The sequence below is a fragment of the Caloenas nicobarica genome, chromosome 1, assembly GCF_036013445.1.
Source record: "Caloenas nicobarica isolate bCalNic1 chromosome 1, bCalNic1.hap1, whole genome shotgun sequence".
NCBI classification, from domain to species: domain Eukaryota; kingdom Metazoa; phylum Chordata; class Aves; order Columbiformes; family Columbidae; genus Caloenas; species Caloenas nicobarica.
In genome coordinates, this window is record NC_088245.1 from 9,987,020 (window position 1) to 10,012,450 (window position 25,431).

At 37.0% G+C, this 25,431-nt stretch overlaps 1 protein-coding gene across 2 annotated transcripts in view; it reads left to right on the top strand.

Annotated features, from left to right (window-relative positions):
* The window catches only part of SEMA3A (semaphorin 3A), a 200,762-nt gene that overhangs the window by 57,552 nt on the left and 117,779 nt on the right, over window positions 1-25,431 (top strand). For both annotated transcript variants that reach the window (XM_065629465.1, XM_065629474.1), the window contains one exon: window positions 23,455-23,612. In XM_065629465.1, coding sequence (XP_065485537.1) covers window positions 23,455-23,612 — 158 coding nt within the window. The remainder of the gene's footprint in view (window positions 1-23,454; window positions 23,613-25,431) is intronic.

Sequence of the window (25,431 nt, forward strand, 5' to 3'; positions counted from 1 at the left end):
ACTCACTGAGGGTGCACTCAGTCTCTTCATCCAGGTCATTGATGAACAGGTTGAACAGGACTGGACCGAATACTGACCCCTGGGGAACCCCACTGACTACAGGCCTCCAACCAGAATTTGCACCGTTGATCACATCCATTTGTGACAGGCTTACATAGAGCGCTGCATGCCACATATTGACAAGAAATTATGGTTAATGAGAGCGTTTAGTAACCTCACACTGCAGCTTCAAAACTATGATGACTCTTCCAGCCTAAATAGGAATAAGCTGAACAGAGATAATCTAGCCATTGAAGTGCCATGTCCCACAAAACACTGTAGTATTTAAGCTGGGTTTGACATTAGATTTTTAAGATTAAATGTTCTATAATATTAACCTTGTTTCTTCTATATAACATGATGTCAACAAATTTCATATCATGGTGTCATTAAGTCCATATTTGCAGCTGACTAGTTCTAAATAACATGCAATTGATAGGGTATATGATCAGCCAAAAAATGCCATGGCAAAACTCTCATAGTTCTTAGCAGGTTAGACTCATGCTCTTCTGTATAAGAAAAAAAGGATAATAAAACATTTTACTATGGAAAATGTAGATAGCTGTACAGAATTCCTTTCCACTTGCACTTATAATTTAATACAATTCTTTCCTTCTACTAAATACTGTTACTATAATGCCAGGAATTATGTTGGATTTCAGGTTCATATCCCAACTGTACAATTCAGGATATGCTTCAGACCTGTTTATTCAAATAATTTTATTCAGACTGTGGCTAAAATAAACAGAGAAGCAATTTGAAGAAACTTGATGCAGGTTTTTCTGAAAGTCTAGTAGACATAATGATTAATATTTCCAGGAAGGTTGATGATTAGACAAAATAATGGTATAAGAAGAGCTTTCAGAAAAAAGAAAAACAAAAAAAGATGGAAAAGAGCTCTTACTGAAAATTACTGGTAACGTAAACCACCTGCAAAAATACAGTATTTGCAATAGAAGCCCTTAAAGTTAAAACAGAAGTGAAATAATACAATTATTAAATTAAGGATAATTGAGAGATAAAATAATGTGATTGATAAGTGACAATAGTATGCCTGTTTTTCCTCTCTGATTTCAAACAGAACATGGGATTCATTAAGGATTCATTCAAATGAATGTGATGAAAGACAAAAAACTAGCAGGAAAAACATATCATGGCTTTACACAGTTATCATCATAAGATGTAGCTCTTTGTCAGCTACCAATTCATCAGCACTGAGAGTACTTGCCTTCCGCACCTAACAATATCCTCATGCCAACAGTGCTGTTTTCTCTTGAAGTCTCATTTATCTTCCTACACAGGTCATTGAAGTTTGAACCTACTTGCTTGAAGTTGTGTCTGTGGTTGCCACTTTCTCTGTATCCACCCCCACAGTGTTCTTGTGCTCCTGAGATCTCTTTATTTCAACAACAACAGCAGCAAAAGTACTCGAGATTTTGCTGACAGAAATCTGAGGAAAGATTTTGGTTTAGTTTCCTCTGAGTTTCTAATTCTAACAAGTTGCAATAGTTTTCCGTCTGCTCTCAGGTGCCTAACACATAGTACACACAGACTGCCATTATCTTTGATGCTTTTACTTGCTTTGCTAACTCACTGATTCAGTTTTAGGTGCCTATTTGCCATGACAGAAACCCCTAATTTATTATTGTGCTTGTGCTTTCCTACTTGAGGAAAGAAGTTTACTGTGGAGACTGCTGCAGAAGTGGTGGGATATATAAAAGAAAAAGCTTTGAATGTCTATGTAAAAACTACCTTAGCTGTTAAAAAGAGAATTTAAGTAGCTGGATGGGAAACTAGGTATGATGGATGTCCATGTGATCCTGAGCCTTCAGGTTTCTCCTGGTACATGGTGACAGTGGGAACGTGTGTCAGTTGTAGAAACACAGAGTAATTTAGGTTGGGACTTCTGAATGTCATCTAGTTTAACATCCAACCCCTACCCCACGCAGGGCTGACTAAATCATGTTGCTCTGGCTCTGTTCAGGCAGGGTTTGACTGTCTTCAAGTTGGCAATTCTACAGCCTGTCTGGGCTTCTGTGCCAGTGTTTGACCACCTTCATGCTGGGGAAGTTTGTCATGATTTCTAATCGAAAGTTGCTATGTTTCCTCTTGTCCTGTCACTTGGCATTTCAGGAAGTGTCTACATCAGCCTTTTTTATAGCCTTTCGAAGTCAGCAATAAGATGCTACCTTAGCAGGCAACCAGTGTATTTAGGGATCAGCACTGCTATATACTCAAGCAGAAAATGACCATAAAGATAAGAGATAATCTAGTACAGAAAGTATGAGTCCAATTTCTGACTGGGGTAGAATGATTATATATGTTCTGTACTGGTGTACTGACTCCTGGATGACAAACAAACTAAATTCCTTTACTTAAAAGTAAACAGCACTTTATTTTAATATAATTTCTGATTATTATTTTTAATCAAAATGTAACTGGATCCCATGTAAAATTTGAGGTATTTGAACTTTTTTCTAGTCCTCTTGTGTTTCAATACCATCGAGTGTGTATTTCGATTCCACGCTTTTTTCTACTGTTGTGCTACTACAATTATTTGGCACGTGATTGTTCCAAATTATTGGCTACGTAGATATGAAATCCAATTATTTTGGCAACTGCTGGGACTGCTGCTGGCTTCTGGGTAACATCACCTCTTCCCACACCCAAACTGGATGGAGTGAAACTAATACTCCCTCAGTTCCTTCACACTACCATAGCTCATTTTGACTTCTCTGTGTACAGTATGACTTTAGATACCAGTACATGTATAGCAAGGGGGACATTAAAGCTATTCTAGCTAGTATATTTTGTATGGAGGAGCTTAGTTCTTACAGTTTTGTCTTGTAATGCACTGCATAGTCAGGTAAAATGAAAATAAATCTTATTAATGGTAAAGACAGGTTTGTTTTTCACTCTGGCTCGGAATTGTGGAAATCTTAAATAAGACAGCTGGTGTAGACAGACACTCCAGTAAGTCAAGAAAATGAGGAAGAACATCTGTAGGAGAAAGAAGAATATTTGATTTCAACAAGGCAGACATAGCAGTGTCATCTTCTCTTCTTAGCCAAATGACTTAAGAATAATTCAAGAACATTACTATATGTTGTGCACTTTAGAAGAGTATGTGGGAGTAATTCAGAGGAATCTGAACAGGCAACTAAGTGTTCTGCTTTCCTCCACATGAATGCTTATTAATTACAGGTTACTAGAATAGGTAAAAATGCATAGCAAAATCTAGCTTCTGTGGCACATATCTTTAAATGTGGTAAAGAGGCATTCAGGTGTGCCTATTAGAACTCTAAAAATATTACATACTCAAAGCATTTCAAGATTTCTTGGCCTTATGAGACCACAGTTGACACACATCATGTAAAGTCAGGCTTTATTTCCTTCTGCCTTCATTTGATATCCCTTCCTCCTGAACCCAGCTGAAAATGCTCATCTTTCCACAGTACAGTTTTCTTTTGGTAAAAGAACTTTTTATACTTGCTTTTTATACCATGTATTCATTGAAATTTCCTTTTTAGTAGGTAAAATGATAACTTGAAGAACTATGGGGATTCCTAGTTCCTGCTGTGATCCTAGTGATGTTATTAGTCCATGCCCTATTACGTTTTCCAAAAATAAGTCACGGATTTTGATTTTGGTCACGTCATCTACTACGCAGCATTTTTTTGCTGCACCCATGGAGTTTAGTCCCCATGATTACATAGGGAAAGCAAACAGCACAATTTATTATTTTTTAAAAATGAATTTGTTACAACAAGACTTTTTGCGAGCTTCTCCAGATTGTTGATACAAGTCAAGTCAATTCAATAATGATGAAGTACAGCTTGGTTATATCTACCCCAGATAAAATAGCTGAGTTATGAGGCTGGGGTTATAAGGGCTCAGACTTTGAGAAACAGATGCTTCTCTCAAAAAATTTCAGGGCAACTATATGGGAATCAATCCTCTTTTTTGCTTGGCACTGTACCTTATCAGATGCCGCAGGCTTTTAAAAAGTCTCCTCGCAGCCAGTGTTCCATTGCGAGGGCACCGTTTGCTCATCATCAGAACTGGCATCCGTGGAGAACAATGGCAGGAGCATTTATTAACCTCAATTAAATCTATTTCTTCAAAACAACTCTTTCTGTCTGTTACTATGAGCCGTATTTCTTCCTCACTGCTACAGAGTCTATCTGGAGTCTGAACTGTCAAAAGAATTGAAGACTCGTTGAGCCTGCTTTTCCCTGTGTTACCTCTGTGTGTGGGAGTCAGGAGAGGGTGAGATCACTCGGTGCACAGCACAGCCCCAACAAAGACTCCTGGCTTACAGGGTCTGAACTCACATCTGTGGGTCTAACACACACACCAGAGGGAAACTGCCAGAAACAGCCCCTTTTCATCGGTTCTTTTACTAAGTAATTCTTCTTTTGCTATCTCTAAGGTAACTGGAATCTTTGTGCTTTTTATCGTTCAGCACATCAAATGTATCAGATAATAGTTAAGCTAGAACAATAGGAGATGAGATGCTGTGTCAGCATGTGGGCTGCAAACAGAACAAAAGACATCATCTTAAATTCAGTATGTTCTGAAAATACAAAGTTAGTGGCAGTGTTCAGCCATGCAGCAACAGGCCATAAAAGGAAAATGAGTTACTCTTAACACTGCAGTTCTTTTGTCTTTCTGTATCAACATTCCCTTGTTTCTTAAATAGCCATAACATATTACAAAGTTAGCACAGCATTTTTTTTTCATTCTGAACTCAGTAAGTACCTTTACTTTTTCTTCCAGACTATTCTTCTGCAAAATAGACTATGAAACCACTAGTTGTGTTTGTTAAGTCTCACCATACTCTTGTTGCTGTGGTTTACATGCTGTCCAGCAGCTACAGTGTGATTTGGGGAATGCTGGAGCCAAAAGGACCAAAATTTGTTCAGTGTGCTGAGGCTGTTATTTCATCACCATTAAGGTGGTGTTTACGTTTTCGCCTTTTACCTGGTATTTACCACATTGTCTCATGAAAATTTTTCACAGGGACCTTTAATGTGGTAATGGAATAAAAGCAAATATCAGTAATAACAATGGGATGTTTTCATTTCTATCTGAAGACTAAATATAGATGAAAGAAATGGAGGACTATTTTGTAGAAAATATCAGTCCAGAGCAACTATTGCCTGCTCATGTTTGCATGATTTGTAAATGTTATTACTTAAAAAGAGATTGTGTTGAGAATATATGAGAAGACAACAAAGGAACACATGGTTAGTAGATGAACGTCTACATAGCTTTACTGCAATATATATACACTATTTGATAATATGGCTGAAGTTACATCTGAATTCCTCTGTCTGACAGATCTGATATGCACAGGCTACAATACAACATTTGAGATTTCAGTCCTCACTCTTTCAATGAAAGCTACAGATCCTCATTTGCCCGGTAATGCTGAAGCAGTAGTACTTACACTCCATTGTATCCCTTAACTGCCCTACAAGGATCAGAAGGTGCCATATCTCCTGTTGCCTGTTTGGTTGCTTTCAGCTGTTGCTTACACTATGGAAAATCTTGACCTCAGGAATACCTCAGGAAAAATCAGCTTTAAGAGAGATAAGTGAGTTTGCTTGTTTGTGTGTTTTTAATAACAAGAGGAACATACCTGTAATGCCTTGCTACTTTTTGTTAGGTTCTAATTTATGAGATCTAAATCAGTACACTTAATTCATAGGGAAAAAATATTACTGGAAAGAACTAGTTCAACCTCCTGCTCAAATCAAGACTATATTCAGAATTAGGTTAGGGTTTTTGTGTCTGTTTCAGTCAAGTTTTGAAGATATCCTAGGACGAAGACTCCATAACCTCTCTAGTTATTGTTCTAGTCAAATCTTATTTCTTTATATCACATTCAGTATTTCCCTGTTGTAACTTGTGGGTGTTACCTCTTGTCATTTTACTGTGCACCTGTGGCAACTGGTTCTCTCTTTTTTGTAATCCCCCAACAGATAATTGGAGACAACAGTTAGATTACCCCTTGGCCATCTCTTTTTTTCAACAGATATTACTCGCTCAGACCCAGTAAGTTCCAGTCTTGTGATGCTGCGTCAGCTTAAAATGGCACTCAGCATTGCGGTTCTCCACAGTTCAGGTCAAAACATCTTCAGGATTTTTTGCCTCATGTCATGGAGACATTCCACAATTAGGATAGTATAAAGAAGCTTTTAAACATTTATTTCCATTTTGAAGTACTTCTGCACTGCTCAAATAAATGGCTGAGAATGAGACTCAGGTGCTATTGTTTATTAGAGTGTGGTTAGATCTCTGCATGATGGGTAAAGCACAGTATAATTAGTATTATGAGCTGTGAAAATAATAATGTTTACTAAATTGGAGTCTAATACACCTGGATGATAAATTATGCTTATTTTCTCTCACACAAAATGCTTATCTTCATATTTACGCTCCATGGGTAGTGGCAGTTCAGATAAACATTTTAATGAATCGAACTCTGAAGGGGAAGGATTGGACACAATTGGAGTATTAACATCGGGTAGTAATTGCTGGCATAGTTAAATGTTGGTTTATTTAAATACAGCCACCAAATTATAATGGGCTCTAATGCATGAGAATGAACTGCACTCCTGTTAGGTTCAGTGAATACTTAGCTATATCCTTTATGTAAACATCCTACTCAAAGTAATCCAGTAAGGACCTGAGGTAGAGTCTGTTTATTTTAAGAGGTAAACCACTCAGGATTATACAGGAATTAGGATGTGCATGCAGATATCAAGGTTTCCAATGTGAGAAAACTACAGGTTGTCCATTTCATTTCACTTTTACTCCACAGTAAAATGTGGAGTATGTTCACCTATTTATGGAACAATCTATATTCCTGATTGACAGACATATTTTAGTGTATAGTTAAATGTGTTGATTTCAGTAGGACACGAGTGTGTGCTAAGTTTTAAGAAAAAGGTATACACTTCTTCATAGTAAATACCTTATTATTTGAACATTAAGTAAATGTGCCTGGTAGTTCCCATGATAAATCAATTATTTTAGTTTCTCATGACCTGTAATAGTTTGGACTAAAAGACTACATGCTGAGCATCCTCCTTCTTTCTATTTGAAATTTTTTGGCCAACACAATCGCTTCTGGATGAGGGTCTGTGGCAAAAAGCCTGGGCCACTACTACTGGGTCTGAATTCCAGCGAGGAAGCCTTGCTCTCCTCACACGACTAGAGGATCCAGCAGCCTGCTTCATACTGGAACTGCAGCAGTCCCGTGTAACCTTTGATTACACAACTTTTGTCTGTTATTTCTAAGGGACTTCTGCTTCCCTTGATGCACAGGATGGGCCAGGGTAAAGCAGCAAGGTGAAATCAGAGGTGCTTGTTTTGTTTAATACCTCTACTTCGTTTATTGAAGACTCTAGTATCTGTGTGATGAATAAGGCAGGGGACAAAAAGGTTGAGATACTTGATTCCTCTCCTGGATATCTAAACTATTATCTTGCTGCTCTGTCATTCCTGTGTGCTGTGTGCTAGATGGTAACTGACGTGAGAGTTCATAATTTTTCTGGCTGTCTAACTTTCCCGTGGATCCATGGGCATATTTCTGCACTTGGAAGAGTGCAGGGTTGTGGTCCGAAATCATGTATCTCATCATTCTAAGTGTTCTTAAAGATCAAGGCTTGTTGAATCAAATCCAATGCCTAACATTTTAAGGTACTTTTGTTTTCTTTGTTCCTCTGAATTCCATAAACTAGGAATCTTAATGGCTTTTCTTCCATTGAATCAAGTTTCTGACTCAGATTTTTGCCACAGGAAAGATAAAAAGCAATTTAATAATTGTCTCTTCCAGACCAGCATTTGAATGCTATGTAATCATTAAGGCAAAAACTTAAAAAGCTCAAAAAGAAAGATACATTTGATGTTCCATCCATTCTGCACACTCAACAAAGTAAGGATAACATACATAAATATAAATATTAATGTAAGTCATTGCAATCAATGAATAACTACAATTAAAATGCTGCAATCCAGTTTAATGTTAGTATCTCTTTTGGAGGATAAAATAGGATATGATTCATTTAATTTAAGTTCTTAGATTTAGGCAGACTTGATCTGTTCATGGACATCCTCAGGGGCACCTCGCAGTTTCCACTGGTGTACATAACACATGCTTTAGGTACATAACACTTATTTTAGGTAAACTGCTTCATGGCATAACTAAAACTTAGACCTATATCGGATATCCGAGCTAGGTGTAGTGCATACCATCCATTATTTTAGCATTATTCTAAAACAGAGTTCTCAGATAGCATGGGAGACAGTAGGACATGCATATAACATGCATGAACCAACACCAAATCTCACTTCCCAAAAACCACTCTCAACTCACGTGAGTTAGACTAAGACAAATTAGAAAACTCCCACTTTTTATATTTTCTCTACAGAGATCATTGCAAAGCTTGTTGGACTGAATATTTAATCACAAGATAAGAAATGTATTTGGAGCATAGTGCATAAGACCATTACCTAGTGACATCCATTGGGACCCTGTGTTTTAGCTTAAAGTGCATACTTTCTAAAAAATATATCTGAGGTTATAAGGGTAAATGTTTTGGAGGAAGTTCGTGAAAACACAGGTCCTATAGGAACCATACCCTTAATCCGTTGGCTTGATTCAGTTTTCAGCACAATCAGGAAAATCCCATTGCCTTTGCTTGGCTTTGGATTAGACCTCAAGGGTCATGAACTGGTTGAACTAAACAGTGGAGCAGATGCAAGCTTGCTCAACTTGCAGACCTTTCTACCAGATTTTTGTTCAAACTTGTTAGCATCTGAATCTCAGGAGTGCTTTCTGGTATATACATCTGCAGAAACCAACATATATAGCAAATGTGTAAATTATTGTCTTAAATCTCAAAGCTTCTACTTCTAAAAAGGGCAACAGTAATTTTCCTTTTAGGGAACTGGGTTCTACGTTCATATATACCTCCAAGCCTGAAAACCTCCTGTTTTGTGGGGTGTTTATGCACTCCTTATTCAGCTGTTGTCCTACAGTTTAATTAAGCAATACGCCACTTAAACTGCAGTCAGCCACTATGGTCAGGGTACTTTTCCTCTGACCACTGTGGAGAGTTGGCTGTTCTAATTTCATTTGTTCAAATTAATGTGTTAACTCCCTCTGAGGAGGTAAGTAGTGTGTCACAGCTTGAGGCAGGACCTCTGCACACGAATCCTTTTAGTTCATAGCAGGGTTCAGGCATGCAAATGTTGACATTTTTAAATTGTTTCCCCAGTAGGTCAAATTAGTATTACTGGCTACAAAAAGAAAACACATCTACCCTGATGCCTTTCATAATTAGGCTAGTAGAAATAAACCCAAATGTTTGCCATTATATTAGAAGCCATGTTAGCTGCTGCTAGAATTACATTTGTTCCAGGGACAAATAAGACAAAGAAAAATACTTTATCTTGAATATTTATTCAACAGTACAGGAAACAGAAATAGTTACAATAATTTTTGAAAACTTTGGAAAAGTTTAATTTGGAAGAAGTAGTGCATTGGTTGAAGACTGATTGGTAATGCTCCATGAAGGCTCAGGATTCACTCATTTCAAGACTGAGATATCCGTTCTTGAAGATTTTCCAATATATATGTGTCAATAGGAAACAACTTCATTATCAGGACAAGGAGTCATTTCCCCAGCTATTTTAGAAGTATGAATGTAGTCTGCAACTGAATGTCATGATGATGTTTTGTAATTGCTTTGTTGAATATTACTTAGTCTTCAAATGTTATAATAATGTGGAAACTTTATTGGGTTTTTCTTTTATTCCAGATTTAATCAAAATCCTGCTAGATGAGAATGAGTCTCAAAGACACACTTTGTACACTCCCCTTTAAGACTTTAAGTTATATCCACTTCTTCTGTAAATTAATTTGCGTTTACTAAAAGCAATAGAGCAACAGAGTTATACCAATTCATATCAGCTGAAATCTGACTCTTTAGAACTTACTTGGAACCACCCAGTGTTGCTTTAATTTGGAAACACTGAATCAGTGTCCTGTTCAATTTCAGGTGAATTGCAACTTGAAATATTACTTTTTTTTTTCTTTTTTTTGGCAAATCTCTGGAGTACACCATTAACCACAATGTGTTAGTGTGTGACCATCAAGGAAAAATGTGAGTTCTCCTTTAACTTTCGGCAGGGGTTTTGTGTGAATGTTCCTCATCTGTCAACAGTGACTCATGGTATCTTGGATCAGTGTGGGCATTTGGAAGCCTGTGCGGCTGTTGACATACATATACACTTGAATATTGCACCCAAAGGAGTATTTTTTTGGAGGGAAATTAGCAGAGTTACCAGTGGACCTGCAGAGAATGAATAATATCATTTGGTCTGGAAGGGTAAGTGGAAAGTGCCCTTCCTTTTCCCCCAAAACATTCCAATTTTTAGTGTGTCCTTTACATAAACCAAACTTACACTGAGGCTACACAATCTGTGTAAGCAATTCATTAAACTCATTGTACAGGCATGGCAATTTGGTGCCAATGGAGGATATTTCCTGAATTCAAGTGAAGAATGATCCTGTTCTAAATCACTCAAAGTGCAAAGAAATGTAGAGTGTGAAACAATGAGCTAAATTAAATTTCGCAATATGTTTTGCAGAAATTGTTACATTTTCATAATTCTCATTTTGCATAATAAAGAAAAGAAGGCAATTCCTGCTTTCCATTTCAGTGTGTCTGGACCATTTCATTAATACCTTCAGTCTACAGGTTATCCTCTAAAGCCTTCTGTTTTGGCAGGGATCTGTGGTAAATTATATGAATGTCATCTCTGATCTCTGTCTTGGTAAGAAAAGTGCAGGTTTTGTGGCTTGAGCAAAAAATGATATACTGATTCCATTGATATTCCACTAGAGCCTCAGAAACATAAAACTTTCATTATTTCTCTTCCCTGATGCAGAATTCACTGAACTTTATTGACGATGCTAACACTGAGGATAATGGTGCTATTGTGTTGATGCCATTTATTTAGATTGGCGAGACACCTAGGATCAGTCCTGTGGACTAGATCTCCTTTGTGCTAGTACAATGTAGGAAAATAATTTTTAAAAAATTAACTAGGAACAAATTAATTTGAAGCATGGTAGGCAGTTACACCAGCTTAGTTTTTTTGAACAAAATGTTACTTGCTTTTGTTACTTCTGCAACAGTATTTTTACTTTTTCAGTTGTAATTTGTATGCATTTGTATGCATCTTACTGACATTTCCTGCAGAAGGTGAGAGGAGATGTAGCTGGTCATGCTGCAATTTGGCCAGTTCAGCTGAGATTACCCACCAGGAACCCAATACAGGCTGGTTCAGGTAGGGCTGGCTGAGTGTGCTTGGAGTCAAAACATCCTAAAGTTACTTTCAATTATCTTTGAATCCCCTTCTGAGGCTGCTCCAAATAGAGCCTGATGCACCAGGTGATTTGATGTTCAAACAAACGCAACTGTATTTACATTGACATGTCTTTAAGAAAATGAACTTGTGCTCTGAGGTCAAGCACCACAAGGTTGTATCCAAACCTTGTCATGCATTAAGCCCAGCCAGACAGCAGGTGCTACCTGAGTGCTGATAATCCACTCACTTTCCCTCTTCCATCTCTACTGGAAATTGCTGATGGGTCTTTCTGGTGTTGACTTAAAAGCTGAACAGGTTCACTTAAAATGTAGACAGTTATTTCAAAACAAAAAGTATTTAGAAGGAACTGGAGGCTGAAATGCTATTGCAGAAGATGGACTCAATCAGCGTCAAATGATGCTGTTTGCAAATACTTCCACTCACCCAGGGAGGCCCAAAGGCTTTGAGGAGGAGAGATGGGGGGAGAAGGATGGGTCAGGGAGGCCCCATCGCCAGTGTGGTCTGGGTGAGAAGGGAGTAGCAGCAGATATTTTGCTCAATTACATTTCATGTCTTGCAGCTTGGCTATTCTTCTTGAGACTCAAGTCATGGCTTCACTTTTATCCACACATGTCTAGGAGGAAATATGCTGTCTCCACCACAGTCAACACAAACACATAATATGGGGTTTCCATAACAGGGATTCTCCATAGTAGTAGAAGATAATAGGCTTAGGTCAATCAGATAGTGATAGTTCCCCAGAATACTCTCGAAGTCTCTTACATTTTGAATTTCAGGAACTTGGTAAGCTAGAGGCTGTGTCTCTAAATTTAATAGCCTTTTAAGGATTTCTTTTTCTTGATGTTATCACTCTGCCCCTTGAAACTATAAACAATTTTTACCATTTACAACAGCCTGTGTCAAGAATTTCCACAGCTTAACTGTGTGTTGTGTGAAGTGTATTAAGACCTTTTTAGGGAGATTTTAAAACTAGCACTTTACAATACAATTTATTGGTGTTATCAGAATTACAGTTCAAAGTTTGCTTGCATATCATGGAATTTTAGGTAGAAATGCTCTCCTCCAAGCCCCTTTGAGTATGGCCAGAATCCAGAAAATTAATGTAAAAATTGTATTTAGGGTTTATTTTCCCTTTTGAATCTCGTATGTAATTAGGAATTTCTTGTTCCCCATTTGAGTGTGTAATAATTACATTGAAAGTAGAACTAGTTTGGTTTGTGTTACCTGAAAGAAATTTAAAACTTTGGTTGATAGAGCAGAATTAAGCATGAGATAATTCGCTTTGAGTTGAAAAAATGGTATTGGGGCCTTTGCTGGTATTTGATTATTAATTATATTTACGACATTTGGATGGAAGTGAAGAACTGGAAATTCCTTTTTGATGTACAGAACCTAACATAACAAATTGTAGGTATAACTGGAAACATTTGATAAATAATGGTAGCTATTTTGAAGTAATATTGTATCTAATGGACACTAAATATACTCCACATATTGCAGAACCACAGCAATCAGATGCTTTTATCCATGGTGTAACCCCATTAATTTTCATTAGGGTAAATTAAGAACAAAATTGGGCATCAACACTTACTCTGTTTTGACACTGAATTCTGGTAGGGGGGGTCAGTGGTTAGGGGAAATCCCTCCTTTATTTTGCTGTGATTAAAGTGCCTTAGAGAGCTGTGTGTATCTGTATATGAGCTACACACACTTTAACTGCAGTCAGTGTTTTTAGCCCCTTGCTGAAATTCATCCAGACCCTCACCTGTGGATTAAAAGAAACAAGAGCTATCAGAAGAGAGAAGGATATAACATGAATTTTGCTCATCTGTTCTGCTAATATGAAAAAACAATTACTCAAAGTGCTGGATATTTGATCAAAATGAAGGGTGGATCCCACTCTGCAAAACCAAAATTTAACAGAAGGAGTGTTGATAGCTGTGTCTGAAATTGAAAATACGAGGTCACTGATTTGTACCCATATAAGAAAAGCTGGACACAGTCCATCTAAGCCAGCTGCTTTATAAAATATAATGATTTACCTACAAGCAGAACCAAATAGACCAAAGTCTATTTGCATCTTATTAATCACACAGCTTTGAAGAGCTGTTAGACAGATAGACACAAGAATTTCAAACATGATTTTCAAGCATAAAAAAGACCTTTTTTTGAAGCAGGTTGAATGCATTTTCTGTCATAAATCTGTCCCTGGAGTTCTGAAAACTCAAACACTACTTATTCTACTTTGCAATTTAGCACATGTAACTAAATTTCCAGGGAAGCTTCCTAACCCTACTGTGCATATCGACTCATTCACCTTAGTAAATAATTCGTGCAGTTTTGTATTGTCAGCTCAGTAATAATAATTTTTAAAAAAATCAAAAAACACTTGTTTAATTTCAGATCAAATCCACTGCTGCTGTATTTTCCTCTACATCACAGTATTTTAGGCTGGAGAGACACTCTCTCTTGCAGCTTCTTATGCCACTGAAAGAGTTCACACCCCCAGTCACTGCAGGTTACCCTCATTCTCACACTGTCTCAAATTTGACATCAAAATCCTTCACGGACCTGCCCCATAAGTCTCACTAGGAGTCAATGGTAACTTGGTTGTCAAATACCAAAGTCACACTTGAAAGTAGAACCACTGGGCTTTCTGAAAATTTCCCCTGATATCCCTAACAAACTTAGCACCTCATATTTATTAATTCTTTCAAATGAGCTCACTTGTTTTTGAAGTACATTGGTTTGGCACCTGAAACCAAGATTTCTTTTAGAGTTACAAAAAACTTTAATACTCTTTACCCTGAAAAAGGTATACACTTGGAGGAGGAAGGATTTTTTTTTTTTTTTTTTTAATCACAGCTGCAACTCCAGTGCACTTATTCACAATGTTGTTTCTTTTGACTCCTACTTTTCCATTATATGTGTATCATAAAGACACTGCCTAGATTTTGGGCTTTCAGGTTCAATTGTTAGGAATTTAGAATAAAGGACAGTGTTTTTAAAAGATGAATGAGAAAAGAAAATGAACTGACCTTCCCACTAGGCCAGCTTTCCAGAAAGGAATTTTCTAAAACATCATGGTATTTTAAGTAGTTTGTTGCTTAATAGTGCCCAAACATCTTGACAGGTTTTGACATTACCCAGACATTTTTATTTTCAGCTGATTTTTTTTTTTTTCCCAGAAATAATGGTTCTTTGGCAAAGGAACTGACTTTAAAAATAAATGAATAAACCTAAAATTTCTCAGATTGTACTTGTGCAAAAACCAGCATATAGATATTTTGTCTTTGCATTGAGTATATCTGACTTTCTTTCATTATCATGATTATGACAAAGCATAGTCAAACCACCTGAGCTAACTTCAAAGTAGCTTGCCTGCTTAGCCTGATGTAACACCCTAATCATCTGGACATGCAGCTTCATCAAAGCACAATTAGATGAGGAGCAAAATCAATTCATCTTTGCTGGCCTCTTAACCAGTGTTGTCAGACACAAGTACTTGAGCAAGTTTTGGGCCAGCTCAGGTGTGTCTATACTGCAGCACGATCAATATTTTGAGCAAGTAGGTCTGCCCATAGAGCAACAGTTCCTTCCCTGCTTTGCTTTTGTTCTGTGAGAAAAAGTTCATGAATTGAAAATCTGTATCTTGATTTTCTGGGCAGCAGCCAGTGAGTAAAAACGGTGCTTCATGCTACGCTTGGATCCGACGTGGATAGGCCAAGCAGAGGATAGGATGTGACAGTCTTCCCATCTTGTCCCCTGTTAACCAAATGAAATACATTTGTTCCCTGGGAAAACAACTATCTGTGCTGTTAGTCATCAAAAAGGTTCAACGCTCTGTGATATGATTTTTAATGAGCCAGTGGTGGTGCTGTTTATAGATAAGGTAACCCTTGAAGTGACAACTACCCACAATTTCACTTTCTTGATATCTAGTACTGGGTCTGCTCGCTGAAGACCAGATTACCAGCAGTAGCATATAAATGGTTGAGAACTGATGAACTGCTAACTGGATCTGATAACTGAGTTACTTAATGAATGGGATTTAGCTGGCTGTTTACCTGGGCTAGCTCAGAAGATGGTGCAATTTAGGGTCATTCGGTACCACATTGGGCTGACCAAGCTCATTGAGGCTATATTACCCAGAGTAGAGGGATGAGTTAATATGCCTACTGTGTTTCTACTATTTGAGTTAGCATGTTTAAAAACCATTCTCACTAGCTCAGTATTTTGCAATATTATTTTGCTACATTTTATAAAACCTTGAGAGTTACAGATGTTGCCATTAATAGCTGGGGCTCATTGGTGCAATGTATCACTTCCATTATTTCTCCTGTGCATTCTTTACACCATTACTAACGGGCGCCAGCAAATCATAGAATCACAAGATGGTTGGGGTTGGAGGGGACCTCTGGAGATCATCCAGTCCAACCCACCTGCTAAAGCAGGTTCACCAGAGCAGATCACACAGGAATGTGTCCAGGTGGGTTTGAATGTCTCCAGAGAAGGAGACTCCACAACCTCTCTGGGCAGCCTGGTCCAGGGCTCTGGCATCTTCAAAGTACAGAAGTTTCTTTTCATATTCAGTTGGAACCTCCTGTGCTTCAGTCTGCAAAGATTTTACCTACTCAAATCTTAAACCAGGTAATTTTTCCTTAGACAGATAACTGATTAGGAAAACCAGATCCTGGTCTCTTTTCACCATTATATATTGCTGCCTGATTCATCATACTCAAAAAAATGTTATAGGTAATATCTATCACCTGTGATTTTGTAACAATGTTGTGCTTAAATACCCGTGAAGTTCATGGTTAAATATGTGTCATAACCTTTCTCACAAAGCCTAATTAATAACATGGGACGTTACAATAATTTTACAAATACATGAAATCAAGGTTTACAAGTCTTTGTTTAGCTCGTAAGTTAGTATTTCTCATGTTTTATAAGAAGACAACTGAGCAATAGGGATAATCTTGAATCACTTTCACAGACAAAAAGGACAAATAATGCAAATAATAAAGGGAAAACAGGTTGGCTTTAGAAATCTGAATGTTTTACATCTTTGAAATATCATGTGGCCCTTTCAATTATTCAAATCAAGAACACTTTAAGGGCTGTCATGCACCTAAATAGCGTTGACATTAATGAGCTAAAATCTTCTCTCAGTTTTACAGTATAAAAAACATATGCATCAGTATTTTGAAGTCAAAGGAGTCCATGCTTATGCCGGTGTAACTGAAACAAAACATTGATGCAACATTCCTCCTTCCTAGTATCTGGTTTTAATCAAACTATACTCATGGCCTTCAGGTTTTCTTTGCTGCAGTGGAAGATAGGCAGGAGTGTTTCATTTTAAATGCTTGGTTTACATCATGAGTGCACTAAAACCTTTATATCTTGTCCTAGCTACTTCTAATTGATAAATTGTAATGAACGCAAAGTTCAGGGAACTTCTGATCTACATGTTCTCTCAGAAACAAAAGGTTTACAGCAAAAAAGACTGTTTTTTTCTCCTTCCAGTAGAGTTCAGTAAAACCAGGTGATTGGCAACTGTTATGATAACGTAGACGAAGAGGATGAAAGCTAGAACTGATGGAACAGCTGTGAGAGGCTCTGTTCCAATTGTATTTTGATTACTGATAAGATAACCCTCCTTTTTCTCCCAGTGATTTATCTCATTCAAATTACAATAACACTGAATTGCCATCAACAACAAATGCTGTGTAGTTTCAAGTTTATCTGGCTCCTAACGTAGCAAAAAACCAAAGGTGCTGATTACAAAAGTTTTCGTGTTACATTTCTAAAAATGCATAAACCACTTATTGCACTATGTGAACTCATGCACTTTATAGACCTGTTTTTTGTTTCATTTCAGATAAAAATGATCATTTTCAGACATTCCGAAGAACCAGAATTCTAAAATTATGTAAAATCATAAGTTTTTGAGGTTTTTTTTAAATAATTTTATGTGTCTTTTAGCTTCTGCTCATAATATGAAATCAAATGTTAATTGACAAAAATACTTTGTACATGTTGGAACAGTTTGCATGTTACTAAAAGACTGATAGCCTGACCAGTTAATGTAAAAGATGTAGCCAAACAAATATTACTGCATTTTTTTTTGTTTCTTCTTAGATGAAAGATTAAACAGTAGATAAATTAGGTGTCCTTAGTTTTATTTAATTACTTTGTAGAAGTTTAAATTATACTGTAGACTGTTAGCAAGATTATTATTTTTAATTAGAGTGGGTGGCTGAACAATCCTCCTCACTAAGGGCTAAATCCTGAGGTGTTTGTGATGTCTGAGGTATAGATGAAAGGAAATAATTGAGGTATGAAGTAGTCAAATCCTGGGGGTGGGCGGGGGTAGGGGAAGAAAAAGAAAAAAAAGTTATCCTTTAGGCCATTGGCCATGTTACTAAGCATTAGGTTTGGGATGGGGTCAAGCTCACCTTATTTCACACACCTGACAGGCACTTATCTGAGTTAATTCCTGTCAACTTTTATAATACATGGGAATATCCCACTGAAACATCCCTCTGTGTGCATGGCAGCTGTTGTCTCTTTCAGATGGGGAACAGTCTTACAACAAATCTGATGCCTTTTCCCTGCTTATGGCCCTGGTTTTGCCCAATGAACGCTGCTGACTAATGCCTTGCAGGAATCTGTCTTGATTGCCAGTCCCTGCCTTTTACTTCATCATCTACACTCAGAACAATAAAGTGGGGAAGTTACAGGAGAGGCTGGAAGTTAAAATAGCCACTTCTTTCCTTGCACACTAAATTAGTACCTTAGAATGCAGCAAATGGTCACTCAAAGAGTAATGACTAATTCAGACCCAGGATTATTTAGACAGATATACATGTTGATATGCAAAACAGACAGAATATGCATCTGTGTAAGCAACAAATGCATGTGCAAACATGCTGCCACCTGATACTCTGTAGTCAAAAGCCTGGCAAGAGAAGAAGGAAATGTTCTAGCATGACATTGTGGGAGGCATTGCTCACAATTCAGCAAAAGCCCTGTTTGATGGCATAATACGCATTGACTCATCATTTATCTGCTTCTGGGAGATATGCAGTGAGATCTTATCATTGCTGGCAAAGGAATGAAGGTCGAGAATTTTGTGCAACCAGCAACCCACTCATTTGATTCACAAGCATGTTATGACGAGCAGAGTTGCCTGTATAATCCAGTCACTGTGTGGAGTCACCAGTAGTAGGACAGGGCCAGATCTGAATCCTAGTGAGGAAACTGGGAGACCTTTCCTCTGATTTTTCTAGAAATTGTTATGAACCTTTGATCCTTATCAACAAAAGTAATCTTGGCTGGCATGCTATCGTGAAGTCTATAACAGGAACGCAGGCCAAAGCTCACACATTTTCTAACTTTTTACATAGACAAACTCCCTTTCATTAAAAAGATAGTTTGGCTGGTAGTAGATAAGTAAAAAATATGATGGTTTTCTTCTGTTATGTTCTCCTCTTGACAAACTCTGCTGAAGGAACACAGACATAAACCAAGGTTTACAGTAGAATACCAACCATGGATAAAGTAAACCTCAGGATATGCCTGACTGTATTCAGCTTAGCTAGAGCTGTGGTTTTCTGGCTTATTCTTTAATGAAAAAAGTGTCATAAAAATAAACCAAATCTACATTCCTTGTGCATGCGTATCTCATGGATTTTACTGCAGGAATTTGGCCCTTTGTGTATACATACTATTAAATTGTGATTCCATTAGGAAATTAAATAACCATGTATTAAAAGAAGGGCAAGAGTTGGGGACTGGTTTTCTTCTGTAAATTTGCCAGCTTGGTCTGGCAAAGTGAATGTTCTGACACAAGTCAGACTGGATCAACAGAATCATCAGTCATTAGAAGAAAGACCGTGCAAAGTTCACAGAAAGGCACATAGAAAAAGGTCAAATACTTCAAGCTTGGACACTGGCAGAGAAAGGAGAGGAAGATGGAGCAAGTAAGCCAGGACTGTGAATTAAAGGCAGTTGAAATTAAGTGGTTAGTAGGAGAATCTAGCCCACAAACCTTGAGAAACTCAACCTCCAGCTGGTTTCAGTGATCATCACATGTGAAAATTCATTATAATATGATGGTTTTGAAGATACGGTGCATTTCAAACCGTTATTTTTGGTCACCTGCAACACTCAATAAATGTGGGAAGCAAGCACCAATAACAAAAGCAATGACGTCTTTATTACTTTCAAAATATCACCACCCAATCTAAATCTGCCTCATACAGCATTTTATAGACAATTCTACAGTCATAATGTGCAGTGGTTAGCTTTACGTGGTTCATTCGTTCCTGTTCAAAACAACAGGTATGACTACAGCTGAGGATGTGTCAAAAGGAAATAAGAAAATGCTTTCTGAGCAATTACTGAAGAAATGGTACTCGGCTGCAACAACTGGTGGGGTAATGTTACCATCTTTGCAATAAAAATAACTGAACAAAGTATAGAAGAAGTAAAAAAATGACTTAAAGTACAGGCAACCACTATCTGTTTGCATAGGTCATGGACATGCCAAACTTTAATAAGAACAACAAGTGGAAAATAATTAGGATATGCATAGTAGACAATATTAATCTAATTGCCTTATTGAAGGCATTCATCATTTTCCTCTTGTCATTGCAATGTAATCTTTGTTGTAAATCTTGGTTTGTTTTAGCACTGATCAGCCATGTACCTTGCCAGCATGCCTTATCGGCAGTTAACAGGCTTGGTGGATGCCAGTGCCCTTCTGGGAGTGTGCCCCATCGCTACTATTTCTGTCATTCTCTCATCAATAGTCACTGGCTGGGTACTGAAAAGACACTGGGTGGTAATCGCTTTGAAACTAATGAATTTGAGGAAGCAGAATACTTAATTTGTATTGATTGTGCAAATGCCATTGCTCTTCAACAGCCCTTCCCAGAATGTCATACGAAGCTGTATTCATCACTGGAGGAATATATGCAAGTTAGAATAAACACCAGAGGAACTGCAAATATTATTTAGGTTTTCACCTCTTAGTTGTGATGTAACTCAATTCTAACTAAATTAGTAGTGAATGAGAATTATCAGCACCCAAATGACATTTTTCTCCTCAGCCTATATTCTCAACCTGATTCCTGATAGGGAGAAACCTGATTTTACGTGATTCAAAATACACTGCTTGGAATATGCTCAGGCCTAATCTTTTGGGTAACAGACCCTGGAAATCTGGTCATCTCCCGCAAAAGTCAATGATGGGACAATACGACAAATATAGAATTAAAACACAGGAAAACACCCTAATCTTAGAGAAGGCAGTGGGATTGATCTTTTAGTTTGACTTAAAAATTCATGTTCACACACAAAAAAATCCCCACCAGTATTACCTTTAACATTGTTGCATATTCTAAAGAGTCACAGAAAATTGAAAGAAAAAAAAATATTTTTCTGCACAGCTACACCTGGTCCTTTTAAGTTATACTGTGGAGACATATGAACAGTGAAGATGATGATGTAATTTACTCTTGGCTGTAATAAGCCTTAGACTCCAATGTTATGATCTGGCATTTTCATTAATATTAGAATGAAAAGAAAACATCAATCACCATCCATAGAGGTGAATATTTAGAACTTTATATTAGCAAAATCATATCAGGCTTGTTTTAAACCCAGTACCTGTGAGCCTAACTGATCTTATTTCCATTTATATCAGTTTTACATTTGTATACCATTGACTTCAGCAGCTACTTGTCTTTACACCACAGCCACAAAGGACAGAATCATACCTATGTGAGTTCAAACCAAGAAACATGAAAAAATTACAAAGGTTTTTGACAGCTATATTATAAGAAAAATGATCAGATACAGATGACAGCAAAGGATTTCTAGCCAAGAGAGTTCTAAGACAAGTTAAGCAATCAATCATCTGCATCACTTGCTATTCAGCGAGTCGACATTCAACATCTGAATCAGTCATTACAATGTAAAGAGAATTAGTAAAGTCTCTAACAAAATGCAAATAAGTGAACTGGAGGACAATACAGTCAAATTCTAGAACTTGGCAGCAAGCCAGAAGAATTATTTTGACAAGACTGCTTGGGGTGATTTGACTTCTTCATTATATTAAAAAAAAAAAAAAAAAAAAGAAAGAAAGAGAGCACTTGTCTTGAGCAGTACAAGTTTTAAAAAGTATATGGTAATACAAATTTATAGTTATATTTAACCAGAAAAAACATAGAATAAGGAGCAAAATATAGTGCGTATTCTGACACTTTGCTACACCACTAATAAAGTAACTCTTATTGATGCTAGTGAGAGTTTTTCCAAATAAGTGTGAAGAATACTGGGGGAAAGCTAGTCTGAAAGGTGTGTAACTCTTAATGTTATCTTTGTATTCCTTGAATGTGTTGCCTACTAATTCTTGCCATTATAGAATATCAGCCTGATTCAAAATCCACCTGGTATGAGTGAATGTGAAAAATAGTATTAATATCTGTGGAACTGGTAAATTGCAGGTGCTTAAATTCTGTAAAATCATGAGTACCACTGTCACGTAGGTCCAAAAAAGCCCCACCTAACATCTTCCCTGTTCTGGTTAAAGGGGAAGGAAAAGGAAAATTAGTTTAAAAATAAAATTAAGTACAAGCTTCTGTTTTAAAAGCAGTTTCATCTTCATTTTTAGGAGCATTCAGGATGCTATCTTACACTGACTCATTGATAGGAGTAATGGTGAAAAATGGAAGTGATCTTACTGAAAACCAAAAAGTCACAGCAGGTAGCTGCACTGTTAGGCAAATCCTAGACATATAGGCATTTGACAGCTCTTTAGAGTGGAGGGACATGTGTCCTTGGCTTGCAAATATGATAGAGCTAACACAAACATTAGATTCCTGAAGATCTGGCTGTGCGCTCTAACCATCAGCCCTTGGATCCTGCTGTATCCGCTCCCTTCCTCATCTGTCCTCATGGGCGCTGGGTGAGGAGCTGCGCTGGCATCGATGGGACTGCTCTTGCTCCTGAAACTGCCTCTTTGCCTCTGTACATCACAAGGTCGGGACTTGAACCACATAGGATTTGTCATCACAAGCAAAGTTTCTTATCGATGACTTGCTAGTGCAGACATGCCATGAAATGATAGAGATGGCTTGGCTTTGGTCCCAGTGTGAATGCAGGCAGACAGGAATAAAGAAAGAGGGTTTTCACAAAAGTTTATACTAATATGGTCTGTATTATCTTACAGAAAATGAAATATTTGTATGTGGTTTCAGGAAAAGGCATGTGCCTTTGTTAGTGTTTGTGAATAGCAAAGAGGATTCTGTGGATCCTTGTACTTAAAAAATTCCTGTCCTTGGCAAGTGTAAAGGCTCTGTGAGGAGTATGAGAACTAGAAAATTATTCTTGAGGTTAAAGAGAAGCAAAATTACCTTCTCTAGTTTTATTCTTGTGATGGGCAAACCCACAATTCCAAGCAAAGGAACAACGTACTGCCTGTGTCAGTAAGCTGGGAGGATAATAATACATGTAACAATAGATTGTACATGTTATTTTACCTCATCAACTAGTCATTCTTATCCCCTTTCTCATAACCTACAGATCTATATGGAATAGTTTTGTGCACTGGAAGTAGGAGATTTTGTGTTTAGATGTATTTTTTGTTAGCTGGTCATCCTTGGGTTTATCCTTGTAAATCTCATTGATTGAACAAAATTGAACTTTGTCCAGCAGTTGATGAGTTACATGGATAGAATTTTACTGCCTAAAACCTCATACAGGATTTTAATTGATTTCAGTGATGGTTTGACCTTTGTTTGTGCAGAACTGAATCTCACAAGTAGTTTGGGTTTGAGTACTTGAAATAAAAACAACCAGGGGCCGAGGTACATAACTCTTTCACTGGTTTCTATTCCATAAATATAAATTCCTGAAATGAAATCCTTACAAGTTAAAATATAAGTCTGTATTTTATTTGACCATATTAACAAGGGAAGTATTACATTTATCTTACAGAAATGTTGGAATCCAACAATATAATCAATTTCAATGGACTAGCTAATAGCTCCAGTTACCATACTTTCCTCTTGGATGAAGAACGGAGTCGGCTGTATGTTGGAGCAAAGGATCACATATTTTCTTTCAACCTGGTTAACATCAAGGAATATCAAAAGGTACTTTCATTCGTGTTTTGCACGATGTAAATATATATTTTTAATGTTGCAGAATTGTTATTACTCAGACCATATTGGGCACTGTATGAATTATGTAGTGAGTTTTTGGATGTCAGGAATACTATTACAGCAAAAACATTTGCTGACTTTATGAAGAAAAAATTATAATCAGCCTATAACCTATGACTGTATAATCTACAATATTTGTTTTCAGGCTATAAAAAAGTAAATAAGTGAATAATCAGCTGTTTCCCAAACAAGACATTTCCATGCTTACTGCTAAAACCCCCCCAAGCAGCTCTTGTGACAGTTTTCACAAAAAGGCCTTATTACTATGTATTAATTACTTTGTTTGCAGATAGAAAGAAGCTGTTTGGGAGTCCAACTGTTGATTTTTCTCCTTTTACCCAGCACTTTGCCTCTGCTGCTTTCAAACTAAAATAGACGCAGTATTAATAAAAGGAATAAATTAATAAAAGCTTGCCATTCTCGATGGAGAGTAAAAGTCGATGGCACGATTAAAAGCTGACAAACACTTCAATGATGCTCTTTGGTTGGAGTCTAAATAAATAATTTCACTTTTCATTTGTCGTTATAAGACAAAATGCTAAGAAGGTAAACAATAGGTTGGATGTTTTATTTGTTATATTTAAGTATTTTGATGGCACATTTTAAAATCCAGGGAGCACCCTTTTATGAGAAATATATTGCTTCAATACCCAGGGATTTTTTTTCTTGGTGTTCCTGACCTTTTGCCCGTTTGACTATTAGCTTCCTAAGATGATAGCAATAAATACCTTGTGTTTTCAGTTCAGAGGGAAGACAGGCTATTCATTTGTATTCTCTAAGGAAAAAGGATAAAAGAAAAACTGGGTATTTTATTTTCTATTCTCTTTAGAGCAGCTATAAAGGAAACTAGCTATTTATTTGAATTCTCTGAGGGACTGATAGCTTAATGTGCAAAACATCTGGAATAATTAAAGGAAAGAAGGTGTTTCCATTGCAGAAAACAACGCTATAGAATGGGAGGAATTGTATCTTACGTACGTATTCAGATACCTTTAGGATGCTATTTAAAATTACATGCATATATTACTATATTAAATAAAGAATTGCTGTTGGTAACATGGAACAGAATGTTGGCAACAGACTTAAAGAATGGACTTACAATTTAGACTTTGGGTTTAAGAATAGACAAAAGGCTTAAAGAATATGGTGATCTGCTTATTAAAGACAGGAGGGTCACAGAAGAAACTTCAATCAAAGTTACAATACAGCCAGCGCTGCACTTGAGCTCAAACTTCCCCAGTTGTTTCTACCATCTAGAAAGAACTAAGAGTTCTGTCTAAATGCTCATAACAAGACATGATTCCAAAGGAGCACAATTCACAAAGCCAGACTTTCTAGACTATTAAAAGCAGTTCAACTTAGCTGACTTTTAAACCAAATTAAAGGAAAATATTGTGCCGTGAGAATAGATAAAAAGAACACCTAGCCATTCATTTTATGGATTAGAATACTCATTTGAATAATATAGAAATCTTGCCCAAAACTTGAACTCAATTTGAACTGGTCCTTTTGGGAGACCTCAGAAGTTTGGTTAATGTTTTTCAACCTAGTAAATTTAAATTTTCACATGTCTCTGCACATTTTAAGCTGAGAATAGAAACAGGAAGTAGCAGGAATCCTTTGAGAGAGAATGCGCTCATAAAATTTTCAGCCTTATTTTATAGACTTAAGATGTTCGATTGCTGTTTGGATTTCATTAGGTTTTAAGAAAATTTTGAATTTAAAAACGTGGTTGCAAACTGTATTTTCA